This window comes from Lithobates pipiens, unplaced genomic scaffold (genome assembly GCF_037356315.1).
Source record: "Lithobates pipiens isolate NorthernLeopardFrog02 unplaced genomic scaffold, aLitPip1_a1.2 Scaffold_22, whole genome shotgun sequence".
Classification (NCBI taxonomy): Eukaryota; Metazoa; Chordata; class Amphibia; order Anura; family Ranidae; genus Lithobates; species Lithobates pipiens.
This window is the reverse complement of record NW_027507784.1, coordinates 30,481,940-30,505,352: the sequence shown is the minus strand read 5'-3', so window position 1 is coordinate 30,505,352 and position 23,413 is coordinate 30,481,940. Positions and strand designations below refer to the sequence as shown.

Here is a 23,413-nt window from a genome sequence, read left to right as displayed (position 1 = left end):
TCTGGTTACCTAACGCTGGCTATGTTTTGACTATATTTGCTCTGTTTATACAATTTTTATCATTGTATTAAATAGTGTGATTTGATTTTTTACTGCACTTCTGTCTCAGTCTGATTCATGGTTCCTGACAATCAGTGATTCTCAAACTGTGTGCTGCGAGAGATTTGGAGGTATGCCGTGGGAGTTTTAAAAAATAATTTGTTTAGCCTTAGGCAAAGACTTTAACAGTGGTCAGACCCACGGAGCCAGGGTGGGAGACTGTCAGGTCACCTGAGACCAGGTGACAGATGCACTCCGTAGGAGTCAGAAGTGCACCGCTAGGTAGTGGACCTTAGGACTGACTGCTGTGGATTGTACCCAGGGAGATTCAGGACACAGGTCTACTGGATCACTAACACAGATCCCAGTAGGAGCTAGAACATTCCCCAGGGTGCGGAGTCTAAGAGCCAGCAGGTGTTCGCCAGAGCCTCTAGTGGTGAGGATGGACTTCGCTGCAGTCTGGCTCTAGGTCGCGGCCCCTAGGGTCTCACAGCTCACAGTAGACTACAGGAGAAGGAAGCAGCAGGCTGGAACAACAAGGATAGTAAGGGGATAAGGCAGAGGTCAGGGCAACTAGCAGACAGGAACAACAGAGTACATGCCAAAGGTTCAGGGTCACAGGCAGACAGGGATGGTCGGACATGACAAAAGGTCAAGGTCACAAGAAGACAGGAATCGTTGAGAACATGCCAAGGTCAATACACAATGGTTGATCAGCACCGCTGGCTTGCAGTGCACAGGTTAATATAGAGTTCCCTGATAGGGCCTGGGGTGGAGCCATGCTTAGAGGAGAGGTTATAAAAAAACACCAGGTGGAAGTGGCTGGCCTCTTAGTCTGAACAAATGAGGAGAGGTAAGCAAACAGAGGAAGATTACTGCATAACCATGACAGTACCCCCCCCCCCTCTTACGAGGCCTCCCCCTCCCCGTCTGGGTCCAGGCTTAAAGAGAAACTCCAGATGTAACCTCCTCAACAGACGAGGAGCAAAGACCTCAGTTGCAGTGATCCAAGGCCTCTCCTCAGGGCCAAACCCTTTCCAATGTACGAGGTACTGAAGAATGCCTTTACAGAGCCGGGAATCTAAAACTTGACTAACCTCATATGTTAGATTATCCTCAGAGACCGGAACCAAGGTAGGGAGAGGGCGAGAGGACTTGTTGAGGACTAAAGGCTTTTTAGGAATGGGTAAGGGCATGAGAAGACCATCAAGAGTCTGAGTAGGGTCCCCCAGACCCTTAAAGATGAGCTGGACATCCAGCACAGGACCACCAGACTAGGCAGAGGTCAGTGGATCCCTGAGGTCAGGTTGGTTAGAAGGTCCTGAACAAGAAGTAGGAAGCTCACTGGGCATGGGCTGGACTGACATAACTGGTGCAGAGGCCGACTGAATACTATTGTCAGGTGTAGCGACCATCTCAATTGCATCACAGGGCATAGCGACTGTGGAACTTGTGGTCAAGTTAGCTTGGCTGTGCGTCCAAGGGAGATTAGGGACAGGCAAAGGTAAATGGTTATGCAAACTGGAGTGAATGATCGACGTTCATAGGTGAGCCCCTCATACAGAGTGCCACATGACCTAGAGATTGCACCAGTCCGACTATTGCAGGACACATCCCAGAGATCGCTATATACAGTGGGTAGAGCAGAAGATACTGGGATGGTGGCAACAGGAAGTTTCTCTTTTGGGGTAACCTTGAGTAGGCAACAAGAGGAACAGGAGGAACCCCAAGCCAGGATCTGTCCAGCAGTCCAGTCAATATGTGGAGAATAGAGCCGTAACCAAGGAAGACCATGATAGGAGATGAAGCCTTAGGTAAGACAAGGAAGGATATCCACTCCTGGTGGAGTGTCCCTACTGACATCTTAACAGGAAGGGTCTGGAAGCGGATAGGGCCCCCTGGGAGAACAGTGCCATCAATCGCCAAGACCACCAATGGCGTTGTAAGGGGCAAAAGGGTAAGTCTCATGGAGGATGCAGTTTCCCAATCCATTAAATTGACGGCGGCCCCGGAATCCAGATGTGCTGAGACCGAACGAGAGGAAACGCTGACATGAAGCAACACAGAAAGGAGAAGACGAGAAGGTGAAGGTGATATTTGAGGGTCTAATACTCCATCTTCCTGATGTATTAGCCCTGAGCGTTTTTCTGGATGAAGAGTACAAGTGTCACGGAAATGACCTTTGGTCCCACAATAGAAGCATAGGCCCAGAGTTCTGCACCTAGAGCGTTTTTCAGGAGATAAGAAGCCAAAAGGAAGCCAAACACACAATGAATACACAATGGTTGATCAGCACAGCTGGCTTACAGTGCACAGGTTAATATAGAGTTCCCTGATAGGGCCTGGGGTGGAGCCATGCTTAGAAGAGAGGTTATAAAAACCACCAGGTGGAAGTGGCTGGCCTCTTAGTCTGAACACATAAGGAGAGGTAGGCAAACAGAGAAAGTTTACTGCATAACCATGACAGAGGCCTTTATGGCAGTCTGCAAGTGTTGGAGCACAGTGTAACATGCAGCGGAAGTGGATCACAGATAGGAAATGACGCAACGCATTTCAGAGCATGTGCGGTAGTCTATAGAGAGGCCGCCACTCTCCATTTTAAGCTCTCAGAGAGCGCGAGCCCTGTACCAACTTCACCAGCAACAAAGGAAGTACCTTCTATTTATGATGGCCTGTATACTTCCTCCCTCATGTGAGTGGATATCTGTTGATTCTTTTAATAAATGTTGTGAGATACTACACTTAGACTTAGAAGCGCCTGTCCCCTTTTCTCTTTTGTCTACACTACAGTGTTAACTGTCTGTGTCTGCTTCAACACTTGGATCGGCAGCCCAGGTAGCTTCTCTCCTTTTTCCCCCCTTATGAACTTTTAAGAACTGGTTACAAAATTAGACATTAGCCACAATTAACTACCACGCATGCATTGGTGCAGTGCCTTTATCTTCTCTTTATTCGCTCTAATTATAATAATAGTCTAAGTTTGTTCAAAATTTTTTAAATCTTTCCAGATGTGCCATGAACATTTTTAGATCTTTTTGGTACACCGCAAGACAAAAAGTTTGAGAAACACTGAACTAGATACAAGTGGATGAAGGCTTGTCATAAACCCATATAGACCGCCAAGGGATCACTGTGATCCTCATGGTGATTATATGGAGGTCTATATGGGTTTATGACAAGCCTTGATCCACTTCTATCTAGTAAATGCATTTTTATTGTCTTTTATACTTTTTTTATAAATCGCAACACCTAGATGGAGGCGCCCACTTGTGTTTGTTATTTATATCTGTATCTCTATTACTACTGACCCCTTACACAGTGCTGTCACTACCCCTCCATCCCATCCTGTTTATCTACTATTCCTGTACGGCCCCTCACACATCGCTGTCACTACATCTCCATCCCGTCCTGTATATCAACTATTCCTGTACTGACCCCTCACACAGCACTGTCACTACACCTCCATCCAGCCCTGTATATCTACTATTCCTGTACTGACCCCTCACACAGCGCCGTCACTACATCTCCATCCCGTCCTGTATATCAACTATCAGAAATAAAAAATAGTGTAGCGCTTCTAAGGTGAAAAATATGTTGAAGGAATGCTCCTATAACAAAGAACATATAGATGTGTAAATAAACAAAATAAAGTCCAAAGAAATGGATGTAAGCTTCCGTAGAAGGACCGGCACAATGGTAGTCAGACCGTATCACAATACGAGGCAAATCTCATTAAACGGACATGTCCATGTACGACAGCTTGTCTGGAAACATTGGGAAAGAATAGATGGGTACTTCTTACCAGATCTGTTGGACTCACACAGTCATATGACGGTTGAGTCAATAAGGCTTGGGGTCACAATCTGGGACCGAGGAGTGGATCAAAGTGGGTTCGTCAGCCTGGTGGAGAGACTTCAAAAGACCGTATATCCAAATGATGAATCTCACCGATGGAACTTCGGAATGGTTAAGAAATCCAACTCAGGTATAGCTCACTGCACTCCGATACTCCAAATACCCCAAATGGAGGGGAAGATATTTAAAGGGTTTAGACCAAAAAAGAAAAAAGAAAGAAAAAGCTCCACATGCACCATGGGTCAGGCAATAAAAAATAGTAATTTATTAAAAGTCAAAAGAGTAACAAATGACTTGGTGATCACAAAGCAATAAGGTAAAATTTAAAGTAAAAGCAATGTGGGGTGCCAACAGCTAGCCCGACGCGTTTCGACACATATGTCTTCGACAGGGGCATGTTGGGACCCACCACATTGCTAGCAAATATATAGGGTGTCTAAAACAAATCCGCCTACAAAGGGGCGGAGGCTCCGCCTACAAGGGGGCGGAGGCTGTTGTCTCAGACAACCCATAAGCAAATAAAATGAACAGTCTGATCAGATAAGAATAAACATGTTCAAACATAGTGACTACATACGGATATCATCCGAAGTATAACCCTCTTACTAATGAAAACAGTTACATTAGGTTTGATGACGGTAAACACTTAGTAAACAGTCATAATCATAAATGGATCACATATGTTAATCTAGACCTCCTAAGATCTCCAAGAGGGGCCAGTAGACAAATAAAGTCTATGCATGACTGCATCCAACACTGATGTGGTAAAAACAGCCGTGCATTGTCATTACTGTATAAAGTGTAAGAAATCATCACCTGGAAGGACTTGTTCCCATATGTGTTATGTCACCATAGATCCTAGCAGGCAGGGATGGTAATGTCTAATGGCGATCCGTCCTTATACTGGTTAGCTATATGTTACTCGTTTACTGGCGATGTGCAGCTAAAGGAAGTATCTGTGTCGTCATGGTAACTATTGACACATAATATCCTATAGCACGAGAGTCCAATCAGGTGATCGGGAAACAGGGTCACGTGTAGTGGGGCTGGGTAACCTCAACCAATCACCGAATGAATACATCACATGGCCAAACATGGGGGGGGGGCTAGGAGGGCCATACGTCAAGAGGATAGGAGGTGCTCGTGTAGGCGTGGAATGTAGTAGAGGGGAGGAACGTCCGAATTTGGCGCCAATTTGCCGCACAGTGTACGTCACCCGCCATAGGGCGTGGTGAGCGGCATCACGGCCAATCGGAACTGCCGAAAGCATGGCGATGCTGCGCATGCGTGTTAACGCAAAACGCAGTCACGTCACGTCATGCGCCTCAGAAGCCTCGTCGTACCCGGAACAAAAAAGGTGGAGGCGTGGTCACGTCGCGTCGTACCGAACGACGGGTGGCAACGCGACCTAAGCAACCACAACGCGTCCCCCTAGGTACAAATCAAAGCGTTCGGAGGAAAGAACAAAAACCCGAAAAGAGAAAAGGGGAGGGGAAACTTAACAAGCCTGTAGGCTGGTGCAGTAGGAATGTCAGCAATAAGAATAAATGAATAAAATAAATAAATCGAATATTCTATACGTTCTAATTGCATGTTGCTAGTAGAAAGGACCATGAGACTCCTAAGGCTTGGAAAATATATATAGGTACATTTACCAAATAACATATATCTCAGGTCATATAATTCAAAAAAGTTACCATATGGTCACACATGTCTAAATTAGAAATTAGAACATGGGACAGAGATTGGGGAAAGTGAACAGTGTTCAAAATATGAATCTATTTATAATATTTAAAATATGATCGTGGTATACAGTTGACTTTTGAGGCTAGCACAACTAACATTCATTTCCTGGACCTAGAAGTCACAGTCGTGCAGAAACGCCTAGTCCTGAGAACTTTTTTTAAGCCAACGGATCGTAACGGGTATATTCCCGTCGATAGTTGCCATCACCGTCAATGGCTCGGATCCATTCCACGGGGTCAATTTCTGAGGCTTAGGCGGAACTGCACGAGTACCAGTGACTTCATCTCTCAATCTTATATCATTCGCAAGAGGTTCTTAGACAAGGGCTATGATCCATGCGCCCTTGATGCTGACATCCAAACAGCCCTACATACTGATAGGGCTTCCCTTATCCAGAAAAAAGTTAAATCAAGAACCAATGATAAATTTAAATGGTCTTTCTTCACCACTTTCTCTACACAACACACTGAGATAAAGAGAATCATTAACAGGCACTGGAAGGTGTTGTCGGGTGATAAAATCCTAGGTGGAACCATTCCTGAGAAAGCTGGAATTATCTATAGGGGAGCCCGGTCGATACAGAATGATATTTCCCCTAACGTAATAGATATCCCTAAATCCATACAATTTTTCCCTCAGAGTAAGGGATATTTTCCATGCAGAAAATGCAACGTCTGCATACACAATATGTTAGGCAAGGGAAAAAGCGATTCCTTTACATCTACAGTCACTTCACGTAGGTACATGATGAAACACTTTACCACTTGTACCACCAGGTACATTGTTTATTTGATCACCTGTCCATGCAACCAACAATATGTTGGCCGCACTATTCGCAACTTCTCAATCAGAGTTAACGAACACCTCAGTAAAATCAAAAAAGGCTGTGACAAGCACACAGTCCCGAGACACTATCTCGAAAAACACAATAGGGATCCCAAGGGTACACGTTTTCAAATTATTGACAAATTTGTCCCGAGCTGGAGAGGAGATTCGTGCCTACGGGGGGTGTCGCGCCTCGAGACTTTTTGGATCTATGAATTGAGGTGCTACTCCCCCTTTGGCATGAACACAGATTGGGACATCAATAGTTTTATTTATCAGGCTTAATTTTTACTTCATATCTTCACAATCACCTTCCACTTTAATCAAGTTCATTATTATCATTTCTGATACATCTTTTTGTCCACATATTAATTATGTACTTTCCATGTCCACGGCATACACCTCATATTGCTTGTGAGTTGCCATTTCTGCACGTTATCTTTTTTCATATTTTGAACACTGTTCACTTTCCCCAATCTCTGTCCCATGTTCTAATTTCTAATTTAGACATGTGTGACCATATGGTAACTTTTTTGAATTATATGACCTGAGATATATGTTATTTGGTAAATGTACCTATATATATTTTCCAAGCCTTAGGAGTCTCATGGTCCTTTCTACTAGCAACATGCAATTAGAACGTATAGAATATTCGATTTATTTATTTTATTCATTTATTCTTATTGCTGACATTCCTACTGCACCAGCCTACAGGCTTGTTAAGTTTCCCCTCCCCTTTTCTCTTTTCGGGTTTTTGTTCTTTCCTCCGAACGCTTTGATTTGTACCTAGGGGGACGCGTTGTGGTTGCTTAGGTCGCGTTGCCACCCGTCGTTCGGTACGACGCGACGTGACCACGCCTCCACCTTTTTTGTTCCGGGTACGACGAGGCTTCTGAGGCGCATGACGTGACGTGACTGCGTTTTGCGTTAACACGCATGCGCAGCATCGCCATGCTTTCGGCAGTTCCGATTGGCCGTGATGCCGCTCACCACGCCCTATGGCGGGTGACATACACTGTGCGGCAAATTGGCGCCAAATTCGGACGTTCCTCCCCTCTACTACATTCCACGCCTACACGAGCACCTCCTATCCTCTTGACGTATGGCCCTCCTAGCCCCCCCCCATGTTTGGCCATGTGATGTATTCATTCGGTGATTGGTTGAGGTTACCCAGCCCCACTACACGTGACCCTGTTTCCCGATCACCTGATTGGACTCTCGTGCTATAGGATATTATGTGTCAATAGTTACCATGACGACACAGATACTTCCTTTAGCTGCACATCGCCAGTAAACGAGTAACATATAGCTAACCAGTATAAGGACGGATCGCCATTAGACATTACCATCCCTGCCTGCTAGGATCTATGGTGACATAACACATATGGGAACAAGTCCTTCCAGGTGATGATTTCTTACACTTTATACAGTAATGACAATGCACGGCTGTTTTTACCACATCAGTGTTGGATGCAGTCATGCATAGACTTTATTTGTCTACTGGCCCCTCTTGGAGATCTTAGGAGGTCTAGATTAACATATGTGATCCATTTATGATTATGACTGTTTACTAAGTGTTTACCGTCATCAAACCTAATGTAACTGTTTTCATTAGTAAGAGGGTTATACTTCGGATGATATCCGTATGTAGTCACTATGTTTGAACATGTTTATTCTTATCTGATCAGACTGTTCATTTTATTTGCTTATGGGTTGTCTGAGACAACAGCCTCCGCCCCCTTGTAGGCGGAGCCTCCGCCCCTTTGTAGGCGGATTTGTTTTAGACACCCTATATATTTGCTAGCAATGTGGTGGGTCCCAACATGCCCCTGTCGAAGACATATGTGTCGAAACGCGTCGGGCTAGCTGTTGGCACCCCACATTGCTTTTACTTTAAATTTTACCTTATTGCTTTGTGATCACCAAGTCATTTGTTACTCTTTTGACTTTTAATAAATTACTATTTTTTATTGCCTGACCCGCACCATGTGGAGCTTTTTCTTTCTTTTTTCTTTTTTGGTCTAAACCCTTTAAATATCTTCCCCTCCATTTGGGGTATTTGGAGTATCGGAGTGCAGTGAGCTATACCTGAGTTGGATTTCTTAACCATTCCGAAGTTCCATCGGTGAGATTCATCATTTGGATATACGGTCTTTTGAAGTCTCTCCACCAGGCTGACGAACCCACTTTGATCCACTCCTCGGTCCCAGATTGTGACCCCAAGCCTTATTGACTCAACCGTCATATGACTGTGTGAGTCCAACAGATCTGGTAAGAAGTACCCATCTATTCTTTCCCAATGTTTCCAGACAAGCTGTCGTACATGGACATGTCCGTTTAATGAGATTTGCCTCGTATTGTGATACGGTCTGACTACCATTGTGCCGGTTCTTCTACGGAAGCTTACATCCATTTCTTTGGACTTTATTTTGTTTATTTACACATCTATATGTTCTTTGTTATAGGAGCATTCCTTCAACATATTTTTCACCTTAGAAGCGCTACACTATTTTTTATTTCTGTTTGTTGAACTTTGTTTGTTTGAGTGTTGGCTGCTGTACTTTTTCACGTATATTTGATCTTAGCGCAGTTGGTTGCTGTGCTTCTTATGTATATTTGATTTTAGCGCAGTGTTTTCCCCTATTCTGTATATCAACTATTCCTGTACTGACCCCTCACACAGCACTGTCACTACATCTCCATCCTGTCCTGTATATCTACTATTCCTGTACTGACCTCTCACACAGTGCCGTCACTACACCTCCATCCTGTCCTGTATATCTACTATTCCTGTACTGACCCCTCACACAGCGCCGTCACTGCACTTTCATCCCATCCTGTATATCTACTATTCCTGTACTGACCCCTCACACAACACCGTCACTTCACCTCCATCCTGTCCTGAATATCTACTATTCCTGTACTGACCCCTCACACAGCGCCGCCACTGCACTTCCATCCCATCCTGTATATCTACTATTCCTGTACTGACCCCTCACACAACACCGTCACTTCACCTCCATCCTGTCCTGAATATCTAATATTCCTATAATGACCCCTCACACAGAGCCGTTACTACACCTCCATCCTTTTCACCTTCAAATCACTAAAAAGTTCTCACCTCTCATATATCTTATGTTATTCTCTGCTATTTTAGTCTGACTTACTTGAGTTCTTTTGCAATATTGACTTCATTGATGGCTTCCAGAATTATATTGGCTACAATTGGGGCTTTTTCATTTGTGTAGTGACTGATCAGGAGATTTGCAACATCGATGCGGTCTGTTTTCTCCAAGTCTGAACATGGAATTGGTGTGTAAGGATAAACAATGTCACCATCCTTTAAATAAGCTTTAAATAGTTTGAAACGTTTATCTTCCATGTCATTAAGAGTGGTCAGGAGTAGATCTTGGCAGCTCTTTGCTCCGTGGACGCCTGTAAAAAAAAAAAAAAAAAAAAAAAAAAAAAAAGGAGCAAGATGATTCTGTGACCTTTTCCTTACCTTAACATTCTGTTTCTAGAGACAATAAAACATTCCAAGTCAAAATTAATGTATTTCTTAATAACAGAGAGAAAGTTTGGGGGGGAGGCTGGAATGGACCTTAATAGTACCGTACAAAAACTAAGAATAACAATCCCGAGATAAAGAATTTTTAAGTTTTATTGCAAAAATTAATAAAATACATAGCTTTAACACAAACAATAATAGCTCTATACAGTCGCAAAAAATGTGACATTAAAACAGTTATACCATATGTGTATTTAATTGCTCGACATATTTCGCAGACAAAGATACTGCTTCTTCAGGAGCTTTATAATACACATACATATGATAGTATAGAGCGATTACCAATTTCAAACTATAAATCAAATATTCATCAGAATTAAATTAAATACAGAATAAAACATATTTTATTTCATGTGGTGATCCCTCAAACGGGTCAACTTACCCAGAATGTGACCATGTGCGTGGCCCATAGAAGGAGGTCTATCCTGGCGGGCGTGGAAGCCCCACACAGAGAAAATATGCGTATATTGTCTAGTCAAAAAAGATAGAAATTGATAGTGGTATCCATAAGCTGACTATAAGCCTTTATACACACGGTTGGACATTCCGACAACCAAATCCGTCGGATTTTGTCCGAAACTGTTGCATACACACGGTTGGAAAAAGTTGTCGGAAAATCCGATCATTCGGAACGTGATGACGTTATTTCGTTACGATGGGACTACGTTCAGGCTAGTAGCCAATAGCTTTGATGTAGGAATTTGATCTGAGCATGCGTGGCACTTTGTCCGATCGGAATTCTCTACACATGATCGGAGTATGCCCGATCGGAGCATTTTGTCGGAAAATTTTACCAACAAGTTGGAAAATTTGGTCCGTCGGATACTCCGACGGAAACAGTCCGATGGAGACCACACACAGTCGGAATATCCGACAAAACGGTCCGATCAGACACATTCCGTCGGAATCTCCGACCGTGTGTACAAGGGCTAATAGTCAGAGAGAAGAAAGGATAACAACTATTTAGATCATACCAAAGTATCCAATGCAAAATCCAAGAACAGTAAACCGCTACAAGGAGCTATAGATCCTAAAAGGGTAAGTCGATAAAATAGTAATGGTGGTAGTATAATGACCAAATGGAACTGATAATTGTATATAATATCCAATCAGCTAGGATTTATAAGACTCCCCTTCAAAACAATGAGACACAGGAAAACATATATAGTAGAGTACTGGGTTGAGGGATATAAATATCCGCTACTGTTCCCATATAAAAATCCCTAAAGAAAGTGGAAAAGGAGGAAGAGAAGCAAGCAGTGAGGCAGAGGCTTTTGTACATAAATGACAAGATGAAACCAAATTCATATTGCACCTACTGTTCTGAAAGATTGATACCGCTCAGATGATACAGAAAATAAGACTTATATCGAAACCCAAGTGCAGGAAACACTCTACTTCATGCCAGTATCTTTGATCCTAGCTTACTGGTTAGAAGTATCCCATACACCCAATATCTCAGTTTACGGAGAAACTGTACCTCAGGTCTAGACTTCAAGAGACAGGCTGACTTGTTACAGCAGAGGCTTTTAACAAGGGGGTACTCTCGTCTCGAACACTATTGAGACATTCTTTCAATAGAGCTAGGGTAAAAACAAGGGGATCCTTATTGTATGACATCCATCCGAAACGTAACCCTCAAACTGTTGGCTTGGTTACAAAGTAGTTCTCTACAATTAAACCCCAATTGCGATTATTAATTGCAAAAAACTGGCATTTCCTCGCAGAGGACCATACCATCTCGAAATATGTGGGACATACTCCTGAACTCATCTTTAGACGAGCTACTATGTTGCAGACCAATTAACATCCAGTCATTGTGTTCTGCACAAAAATGTCAACTTTCTACCACGGGGCAGGTATCGTTGTGGCAATTACCCATGCTGCCCCTGGGTTAGAGAAGGTCTTGGTATCCAACTATCCGATGGCCAGTGGCATAAATCTAAAACATTTTCAGATTGTCCCACATGAGGGGTTACCTACATTATGTATTGCCGATTGCCGATGTGGAGTGTTCTACATTGACAATACTAAACGTGAATTTAAAATTGGCAACCACACCTATTATTCAGGCTGTGGTAAGATTATCATACCGGTCACTAGAAAAATCGGTTTATATCACAACTATCATACTGAGATGGTATCATTTTTTGTTCTTGAAGTGGTTCCAATGGATCCAAGAGGAGGTAATTGGGACCAGCTCATACTGCAACGTGAGACTCTCTGGCTAGAGGGCCCCAACACTATGTCTCCTCCTGGTTTGAATGAGGCCAATTCATACAAACCATTTTTATAAAAACATTGCATTTTTCTTTTTTCAAATTTGTCCATCTTTCTCTTCTTTCCAGTTGTGATTTAGGGACTTAGGACTAGCAATGGTGATATATAAACAATACCGGTATTATTTAAAACTCTTGTTTACTTTAATGTATATATGATTTAATTTTTTGTATGTTATTGGTATTTTTTGTAAATTTGTTCATTTGTTCTCTCTCATAGGGGGGGTTCTATGGGTGATGCATACTTACATGCTTTTCAGATACACACGGTCAGTGAAGCCTTATTTTTCAGATGGCTCACGCTCTCTGCTGCAGACCCTGCCACAATAGAGGTAAGAGAGAGGTCTCACGTAGTCTAGTGGTCCCGCGCGGCTCCGTAGGTGACCCTCTCCCCCTTGGACGACCGGCAGTCCTCATGCACACGTGCGCGTGCACGCGTGTTGAGCGTGCTCCCATACTAATGGAAGGAGGGGGTGTGTGGTTGCGGGCCGTGCACGCCAACGTGAATGGCGCTTTATACGCAGGCGCCAAAGCAGCAATTTTAAAAAGCCCAGAGCGCCAGGGGGCTGTAAGTGGAAGAGACAGGAGCTGTGGGCAGTAAGCATCCTAAGGGATTGGATCCAGGCAAACCTAAGACACCTACTCAGCATCAGGTTGTGCAGTTTAAGCATATATATTTATTGTGAGACTTGTAGCACAACAGTGATTGCACTTTTGTACTAGTAGCTTAGGACTATGTCTCCTCGTAAGAGGGTCTCAGGGGGGAGGTAACAAGGGCACTGGTAAATCACCGCCTAGGTCTAGGGGTTCTAAAAATGCCTGTAGATTACCATCCCCCCCTGCAAGACTGGAGCCAGCCTCACAGGATGAGTCAGTGCCCCTGTCAGGTTTTGCAGTCTCTCCTAATGTTTCAGCCCCAGTGTATGTCACTGAAGACTCCCTTAACCACTACCATACAGGGCACTTTCACCCTCTTCCTTCCCAGCCCAATTTTCAGCTTTCATCGCTCTAGCGATTTCAGTGACAATTGCGCAGTCATGCTACACTGTACCCAAATGAAATTGTTATCATTTTGTTCGCACAAATAGAGATTTATTTTGGTATTATTTATTCACGACTCAGTTTTTTATTTTTTGCGATATAAGCGCAAAAAAAGCGGAAATTTGGAAAAAAAACTATATTTTCTTTTTTCTATTTGAAAAGAAATCCAATAAAATCAAATTTTGTCATAAATTTAAGCCAAAATGTATTCTGCTACATGTTTTTGGTAAAAAAAATTCCGTTAAGTGTATAATAATTGGTTTGTGTGATCAGGGACATATGTACGCAAATGATCATGTACATATGTGTGCAGATAATCATTGGGACATGTGATTTTAGTGGGACATATGTGGGGGACATGTTTTTATTATTAGGGACATGTGTTTTTATTATTTGGGGACATGTATGTTTTGGGGACATGTGTGTTTTGGGGACATATGTGGGGACTGTGTTTGTACTGTGTGGTGTGTTGACACTAGACTGATGATCAGTGAGTAAAAAGCTGTAAAAAGCAGCCCATACTCACTGATCATCAGCCGGCTGCAGCGTTCTGCTCTCCTCTCCTCAGCGATGACTTCTGTGTGAGGAGAGGAGAGCCGATTGCCTAGCAACCGGCTGTTTGTTTACATCACATGACAGCCGTGATTGGACACGGCCGTCATGTGATCAGGAGGGCCAATCACAGAGCCCTCCTGCCGATCTGAGATGTGCCGTGTCCGGGTGACACGAGCACATCGGGATCGCGCCGCTGCGCGGGCACGCGCGCGCGCGATCCCGCTACTTCTGAAGGACGTTCCTGAACGTCCTATCAGGAGTAGACGGCTCCCACCCGGCCGTATATATGCATTGGCCGGGTGGGAAGTGGTTAAGGCTACATTGGAGGGTTTTGAAGGGAGAATCATGAATTTTATTTCAGCTTCCCTAAAAGATAGCAGAAAAAGGGGTAGATCCCCTCCCTCTGCTGAGATTCCTCTTTCAGATGACACCTCTGACAATGAGGAGAGATCCCTATCATGGGATAGGGATCAAGAGCAGTCGGATGAGTCAGAGGAAGAGGAGAGAGTCCCCTCCTCCCAGGCACTCAGAAAACAGGTTCAATATTATACTGAGTTGGTGCGTACCACTTTCAGAATGCCCGCTGCTGAGGCCGCTATATCCTCTGTTTCTTCCCTGGGGGTTAGGAGAATCCCGCAGACTGCCTTTTCCTTTCCAATTCATCCCTTAATGGATAAATTGTTGTATGAGGATTGGGGACATCCCGATAAACTGTTTGCTCCTCCTAAAAGGTTTTCTATGCTTTATCCTCTGGAGGAAAGTTTCACCAAGAAATGGGGGGTCCCATCTGTCGATGCGGCTGTTTCTTGTGTGAATAGAAACCTGACCTGTCCTTTGGATAATGCTCAGGTATTTAAGGATCCAACTGATAAGAAGCTGGAAACGTTATTGAAAGCCTCCTTTTCCATAGCTGGCGCTGTAGTGCAACCTACAGTCACAACTGTGGGGTTGTGTCAGTTCCTCAATGAACAAGTTAAGCAGATGCTTGGCCTCCTTCCCAGTGAGGAAGTGGAGAATTATGCAGAAATTCCTCAAATTCTGTGTTTTATGATTGATGCGATTTTGGATTCTGTCCAACAAGCATCTCGTTTGTCTCTCCTGTTGGTACACATGCAAAGGGCCCTATGGCTAAAAAATTGGGAAGCTGAGCTGTCATGTAAGAAGTATTTGATTGGGTTCCTGTTTAAGGGGGAACGCTTATTTGGGGAGGAATTAGATCATTTCTTCCAAAAGATTACAGGGAGTAAATCTACTCTCCTTCCAATCAAAAAGAGCAAACGTCCATCATTTAGGCGTTGTCTTTCTCCCATCAAGCTCTAAGCAGTGGTGACGGCCTTCCCAACCTCCCTCTAGAGGAAAGGCCCAAGGTCACGCCCAGGGGCAGAAAAAGACTTGGGGGCAAAAACTTGCCAAGCCAAGCCCAAAAGCTTCCTTGTGAAGGGGCGCCCCCACTCGGCCGAGTGGGGAGAAGGCTCCTGCAGTTTGCAGAAGCCTGGCGGGAAGAGATTCGGGACAAGTGGGTAACCTCCTCGATATCTCTGGGCTACAAGCTAGAGTTTCAGGAGATTCCACCTTCTCGCTTCCTAAGGTCAAGGATCCCCAAGGATCCAGTAAAGCAAAAAACGCGATTTCTGGCCTTAGACCACTTATTATCCCAGGGGGTGATAGTGGAAGTGGACCCAAAGGAACAGGGTTCAGGCTTTTACTCAAATCTCTTCACCGTTCCAAAGCCAAATGGAGGTGTCAGACCTATCCTGGATCGGAAGGATCTCAACCAGTTTTTGCACATCCGGTCTTTCCGAATGCAATCAATACGCTCTGTGGTCTCCTCCCTGCAAGGGGGAGAGTTTATGGCATCGATAGATATCAAGGATGCATATCTTCATGTGCCAATTTTTTCCGCACATCAAAAGTATCTAAGGTTCACGGTAGATCAGCGCCATTTCCAATTTGTGGCCTTGCTGTTCGGTCTCGCTACGGCTCCTCGAGTCTTCACAAAGATTCTAGACCCTCTCTTGGCAAACCTAAGAGCTCAGGGTATAACCGTCATGGCTTATCTAGACGATTTACTTCTCATAGAGAAAACAGTAGTGCTCTTGGACCACAGTGTTACCAAAACGTTAGAACACCTGAAACGCCTAGGTTGGATTATAAACCTAGAAAAGTCGTCCCTACAGCCTGCTACCAGGTTGGAGTATCTGGGCATGGTCATCGACACCGCTCAGGGCGGGGTGTTTCTACCAAGGCCAAAGGCCATGGCTATAGGGGATCTGGTGCGCCTAATTCTGGGCAGAAGAACTTCCCCCATTCGGTTGTGTATGAGACTGTTAGGCCGCGTACACACTGTTCGCCCAACTTTGTCCGTCAAACAGTTTCAGCGAACAGTCCGCTCAAACTTAGCATGGACGGACTTGCCCACACACGACGAACGAACAGTTTGCTGAAACCGTGCGCGATGACGTGAACGGCACGTACGACGGGATGAAAAATTCGACGTCCTATACACTGCAATGCAACCTTCGGCGTGGAAATCCTTTCTGAGCATGCGCGCAACTTAGTTTGTCGAACAAGCCTACACACGCGGGGACTGTCCGCCGAAACAAGGTTTCAGCGGACAGTTTTTCGGAATTTCCGAAAAACCTTGTTCAGCAGACTGTTCGCTGAAACTGTCCGCTGAAAGCCCACACACGAGCGGACTGTCCGCCGAAACACTGTTCAGCGGATAAAGTTGGGCGAACAGTCCCCGCGTGTGTACGCGGCCTTAGGGAAAATGGTCGCCTCCTTCGAGGCCGTTCCATTCGCCCAGTTTCACTCAAGGCCTTTGCAAAGATGCATCCTTGCGGCTTGGAACAGGAAGCCCCAGGCCTTGGACCTTCCTATGTGTCTATCCCCAGGAGCACGCAAGAGTCTCGTTTGGTGGTTACAGACCAAGAATCTGCTGAAAGACAAAACTTTTCTTCCTCTTCCATGGAAGATTATAACTACAGATGCCAGCCTGACAGGCTGGGGAGCAGTGTTGGAGGAGACGTGCTCACAGGGGAAATGGTCTGCGACCGAGAAGCTATTGCCCATAAATGTTTTGGAAATTCGGGCAGTTTATATGGCTCTCATAAACTGGTCTTACAGACTACGGGGTCTCCCTGTTCGAGTTCAGTCCGACAATGCCACAGCTGTGGCCTATATCAATCACCAGGGTGGCACCAGGAGTCTGGTTGCACAAAGAGAGGTGAATCGCATACTTGCTTGGGCAGAAAGGCATGGTCCATGCCTTTCTGCAGTCTTCATTCCAGGAGTGGAAAATTGGCAAGCGGGCTTTCTAAGCCGCCAACAGTTATGCCCAGGAGAATGGGCTCTACACCCCGACATATTTCGGAACATATGTCACAAGTGGGGCACTCCGGACGTAGATCTGTTTGCATCCAGATTCAACAGGAAACTGGACAAATTTGTGTCAAGGACAAGAGATGTACTTGCTCAGGGGTCGGATGCTCTGACAGTTCCCTGGGATCTGTACAATCTAATTTATGCCTTCCCACCTTTCCCACTTCTGTCACGGTTCCTGGGAAGAGTCAAGAGGGAAACAAAGTCGGTTCTTTTGGTAGCCCCAGCTTGGCCCAGGCGACCTTGGTGCACAGAGATCATGAAGTTGGCAGTAGGCAGGCCGTGGATCCTCCCTCTCCGGCCAGATCTACTCTCGCAGGGTCCAATATACCATCCTGCTTTACACAGTCTGAGTTTAACGGTTTGGCTGCTGAGACCCACATTCTGAGAGATCGTGAACTTTCGAAGCAAGTTCTTTCTACTCTGGTCAATGCCAGAAAGCCGGGCTCCAGGCTTATTTACTACAAAATCTGGAAGGCATATGTTTCCTGGTGTGAACCCAGGGGATGGCATCCTAGAAAGTATGTCATTAGCAGGATCTTGGCTTTTCTCCAGTCAGGCCTAGAAATGAATTTGGCCGTAAGCACTATCAAGGTGCAGATTTCAGCCTTGTCAGTGTTTTTCCAGAAGCCACTTGCATCACATTCCCTTGTGCGGGCTTTTATCCAGGGGGCTATGCGGTTAAGGCCGCCAGTCAAACCTCCGGTATGCCCATGGGATCTGAATTTGGTTCTCTCGCCCATTTGAACCTTTGCATCAGGCTTCATACTACTCTTGACTAAAAAATTGGTTTTCTTGATAGCCATATCCTCGGCTAGAAGAGTGTCAGAACTAGCAGCTCTCTCCAGCAAGGAACCTTATCTAATTATTCATAAGGACCGGGTAGTAATGCGTCCTAATAGGTCCTTTCTGCCTAAGGTGGTTTCAGGATTCCATTTGAATCAAGATGTAATCCTACCATCTTGTTTTCCGGATCCACAGTCCGCAGAAGAAGAGTCTTTGCACACTTTAAATGTGGTAAGGGCAATCAGTATCTATCTCCAGGCAACTGCTCAGATAAGAAAAACTGATTGCTTATTTATTTTGCCGGAAGGCCCTAGGAAGGGCCAGGCGGCATAAAAATCCACTCTCTCAAGGTGGATTAGACAGGTTATTTTTCAGGCCTATAGTGTAAAGGGGAAGAGTCTTCCTTTTCAAGTGAAAGCGCACTCAACTAGGGCTGTAAGTGCTTCTTGGGCAGTGCATCACCAGGCCTCCCTGGCTCAGATCTGTAAGGCTGCAACTTGGTCATCAGTCCACACATTCACCAGATTTTATCAGGTGGATGTCAGAGGGCAAGAGGATATCGCCTTTGGGCGCAGTGTACTGCAGGCTGCAGTTTAGATCCTCTGGTCCATGGCGGTCTATAATTCTGATCTGTGGGGGCGTGGCCAGCGCATGAGCTGAATGGAAGCTCTGTGAGAGAGCTCTGTGACACGAACGGGCATATTAGTGACAATTCACAGCGAATATCGGTAAAAAAGATACGAACAGACGACGGAAGAGTTCCTGAATCCGAAGGTGATGTCAAAAAAGCGGAAAGACGAATGGAAAATGAAAAAACTAACGACATTCTCCTCTCAGTCAGCGGGAGGGAGAAAAAAAGATGGCGCAGATCCTCTCACAGCTGCTGTACCAGCAACAGCCTCCTCAGGGAGAGCGCATTACACTGACATGCCTGATGCTGCTCTAGAAGAATCACCTCACAAAACACATCTGGAATCTCCTCATGAGGAAGATTGCCTCAGCCCTACATGTCGCAGCCCAGCTAAAACTCGTATCAAACTGGATTTCACAGGCCAGAAGGTAAGCTATAAAATACCTCATATTAGTCAAGATAACACAGTCATAACTCCTATAACTTCACCTATAGCCGCATTCCCCACTAATAACCAGCCTATTCTGGACACCCAATTAAAAGAAATGCTATTAACTTTACATACTTCGCTTCATACGGATATTTTACAACTCACAAATCAATTCTCCAAAGCAGTGAACTCCTTAGGTGAAAGAGTACACACTATTGAGAACTCTATGGGAGACATGACCAATACTATTAATGATTTAATAGATGCTCATGAAGAAAATAAAGCTGAAAAAGAGTGGCTTAAATTTAAAATCGCAAATTTAGAAGACCGCTCAAGGAAGAACAATCTCAAAATCAGGGGTATCCCTGAAAATATTTTTACGGGGACCGGCGCCACTGTTAATTGACTACAATGGGGTGTGTACAAAAAGTGAGTACACGCACACCACTGGCCTCCACAAGAACACAATGGTTACCAAGGTAGGTATCAAGCCTGTCCAAAAAAATATATATAAATTGCAAGGGAGGAAAGGGGAATATACAGAACAAAACCCTTAAAGTAACCTCTACTGATATAAATTACTAGTAAGGTACCAGTACCACTGATGATGCACACCCGTACCTATAGTCAACCAGTAGGGTTCCACAGGTAATAACTATACGTACACGAATCTAGACACATACATAAACATTACCCAAAAACCTCGGGAGTTACTACTAAAGTGCATAAAGTACAAAAATATACATAAAGTGCAAAGGTGGTATACAAAGTATAATCATTAACCACTAGGTTAGTAAGTGTATTGTAAAGTGACCACAGTAGAGTTAGTTGGAACTAAAAATACAGTAAAAATACAGTAAAAACAGTGCACAGTGCCCTCAAAGTAAACTAATTGATAAATAAAAATATAATAATAAAAGATGTGAAAAAATGTGAAAAATTATGAAAAAATAACAATTTTATATGATAAACAATTCACAAAAAATTCATAGAAAAGCCCCAAAAATAGTTTGTGTATAGCCAAAATGGCAATCTCCTGCGGAGTGCAGTCCAAAAATCAAATAAAAGGAGAACAAAATTATTAGTTGTCCACAAATTCTTCAAATAGGTGCAGTAGGCGAAAGTTACTGGTGCTCAAGAACATAAAATTCAGGTGACTTCCGTGCTCACCCCCTTAGCTCCCCACTCACCGGAACTATGAGCCCACGAAGGGCAATCAGGCCTGTAGAAATCACACAGCAATTGTCGGTACGCAGGAGAAGGATTTGAAGAAGATTGTATTCCACTCTCTTCCTGATGTACAAGGAACGCTGGTGCTGGTAAATCAGGGTTTCCTATAAAAGAGGGATATATAAGCAATAAGTATGTAATAACTAATTAATATGTGCACATCTCCTATACCTGAAGCCCTAAAAAGAGCCCAGGTAGTGTGCACACACACGCGCTACCAAAAGGTGAGCAGGGGTTGGATAAAAGGGGGGTACACTAGACCTGTCTACTCCTCAAGGACAGGATCCACTGTGTCCAAAACGCCAGGCTGGAGACAAAAGACACATCCGCCGCTGGTCCTCACACGAGGATATGGACCTGCTGCCTATGTAGGAGCTGACAGTACCCGGCCTTAGTACAGAAACAAGCACGTCGGTAACCGTACCTAGCGTGCGTTCCACCCTGCGTTCCACCTAACTCGAGAAACAATCCGGAAGTGGCGTGCGTGATTGCGTCATATGCGTTTCGTCATAAGACGTCCTCAGCGACGATAGCACGCACCCACACAGCCACAGTTTAAGAGTCAATGGACAGACCCACCCATAAGATTTGATAGGTTGCTCGATTTTACAAAGCCCGCCTCCCATGGATAATACATCCTTAGGAGACCTTGTTTCAGGAAGGGGTATTTTTAAGTCTACCAATCGGGTGGGGGACCAAACGGCACTTTTGAACATACCCTATTGTGTAACCCAAAAAATATACAAAATAGGAAAAAAGAAGGATAGGAATAAAATATAATGTAAAATGGTATAGACGTACTTTCCTCATAACTCGTATTATCTGCTAATTTAAATTAAAAAAATCAACTGAGTTAATTAAGGATATCATAACACGCTTAGACCTAAAATAAATTGAAGTGGCCATCTAGTGGCTGATACCCAAAATACAGGTACAGGCAGGCCCGGACTGGGACATAAAATAGGCCCGGGCATTCTAAGCTGAGCAGCCCATTAAAAAAAAAAAAAAATTATAAATAATGGCAACCGGTTTCTCAATGTATTTTGGGGCCCCCCAACCGCTCTTAGACATTTAACATATAGCAGTAAGACTCAAAATCAGTTTACTGCAGAAGATCAGGAAGCAATTGCAATTGGTTGCCAGATGATACAGCATATTATTACTGATCACTGACTGGTTATTAAAGGTTACAACACATAATTTCTGCTTCCTCATTCATTGATGGAGGATACTGCACATTATTACTGCTCACTGAGAAAAGTACGACAGGAGATGACCAGAGACTGCGGATCTAATACAGGAGATGACCAGAGACTGCGGATCTAATACAGGTGATGACCAGAGACTGCAGATCTAATACAGGAGATGACCAGAGACTACAGATCTAATACAAGAGATGAACAGAGACTACAGATCTAATACAAGAGATGACCAGAGACTTCAGATCTATTACAGGAGATGACCAGAGACTGCAAATCTAATACAAGAGATGACCAGAGACTGCGGATCTATTACAGGAGATGACCAGAGACTGCGGATCTATTACAGCAGATGACCAGAGACTACAGATCTAATACAAGAGATGACCAGAGACTGCGGATCTATTACAGGAGATGACCAGAGACTGCGGATCTATTACAGCAGATGACCAGAGACTACAGATCTAATACAAGAGATGACCAGAGACTGCGGATCTATTACAGGAGATGACCAGAGACTGCGAATCTATTATCGGAGATGACCAGAGACTGCGGATCTAATACAGGAGATGACCAGAGACTGCGGATCTATTACAGGAGATGACCAGAGACTGCGGATTTAATACAGGAGATGACCAGAGACTGCGGATTTAATACAGGAGATGACCAGAGACTGCGGATTTAATACAGGAGATGACCAGAGACTGCGGATCTATTACAGGAGATGACCAGAGACTGCGGATTTAATACAGGAGATGACCAGAGACTGCGGATTTAATACAGGAGATGACCAGAGACTGCGGATTTAATACAGGAGATGACCAGAGACTGCGGATTTAATACAGGAGATGACCAGAGACTGCGGATTTAATACAGGAGATGACCAGAGACTGCGGATTTAATACAGGAGATGACCAGAGACTGCCGATCTAATACAGGAGATGACCAGAGACTGCGGATTTAATACAGGAGATGACCAGAGACTGCGGATCTATTACAGGAGATGACCAGAGACTGCGGATCTAATACAGGAGATGACCAGTGTGAAAGGGATCTCTAAGAGAGACTGACCACTTTTATTTTTTATTAAGATCAGTTTTAGGCTGGGTTCACACTGCTGCGACTATGAGAACCGGATGTGATTCGCACCGCACTGCAGTGCAAATCACATCCGATCTCTGTGCGATGCGAGTTCAGCCATACAGATAGTATGGCTGAATTCGCATCGCACCCGTCTCAAACTCGCACAGGACCCTTTTTTTGGTCCGCAGCAGAATCGGATCGCATGGGTGTTCATACCATGCGATCCGATCCCTGTCCGAGTTTGCAGATCGCACTGCGATATGCGAACTGATCTGCGCGTGTCATTAACGTTTCACTGACACTCCCAGCAGTTCGCATAGGGCAGTGCGAACTGCCGCCGGGAGGCATGCGATGCGGGAACCCGCCGCGCATTCGCGGCGTTCCCGCATCGCTGCAGTGTGAACACAGCCTAAAGCATTGCCAGGCATGAAAAAAAAAAAAAACACTATCAGCCAAGAAAAAACACATTGGCAGGCATGATAAAAAAAAAAAAAAAAAAACATTGGCAGGCATGAAAAAAATAACACATTGGCACAGGCATGATAAAAAAAAAAAAAAACATTGGCAGGCATTGAAAAAAAAAACACATTGGCACAGGCATGATAAAAAAAAAAAAAACATTGGCAGGCATTGAAAAAAAAAAACATTGGCACAGGCATGATAAAAAAAATAAAAAAACATTGGCAGGCAATGAAAAAAAAAACACATTGGCACAGACATGATAAAAAAATAAAAAAAAACATTGGCAGGCATTGAAAAAAAAAA

At 44.3% G+C, this 23,413-nt stretch overlaps 1 protein-coding gene across 3 annotated transcripts in view; it reads right to left on the bottom strand.

The window, feature by feature from the left end:
- LOC143923518 (NACHT, LRR and PYD domains-containing protein 1a allele 5-like) overlaps nt 1–23,413 on the bottom strand; it is a 182,523-nt gene that overhangs the window by 5,488 nt on the left and 153,622 nt on the right. Inside the window, exons 9-10 of one of the 3 annotated variants that reach the window (XM_077447238.1) lie at nt 20,327–20,470; nt 9,587–9,900 (exon numbers count right to left, since the gene is read on the bottom strand). In XM_077447238.1, coding sequence (XP_077303364.1) covers nt 9,629–9,900; nt 20,327–20,470 — 416 coding nt within the window. In that variant the 3' untranslated portion in view covers nt 9,587–9,628. The remainder of the gene's footprint in view (nt 1–9,586; nt 9,901–20,326; nt 20,471–23,413) is intronic. The other 2 variants (XM_077447237.1, XM_077447239.1) reach the window with 2 other exon arrangements.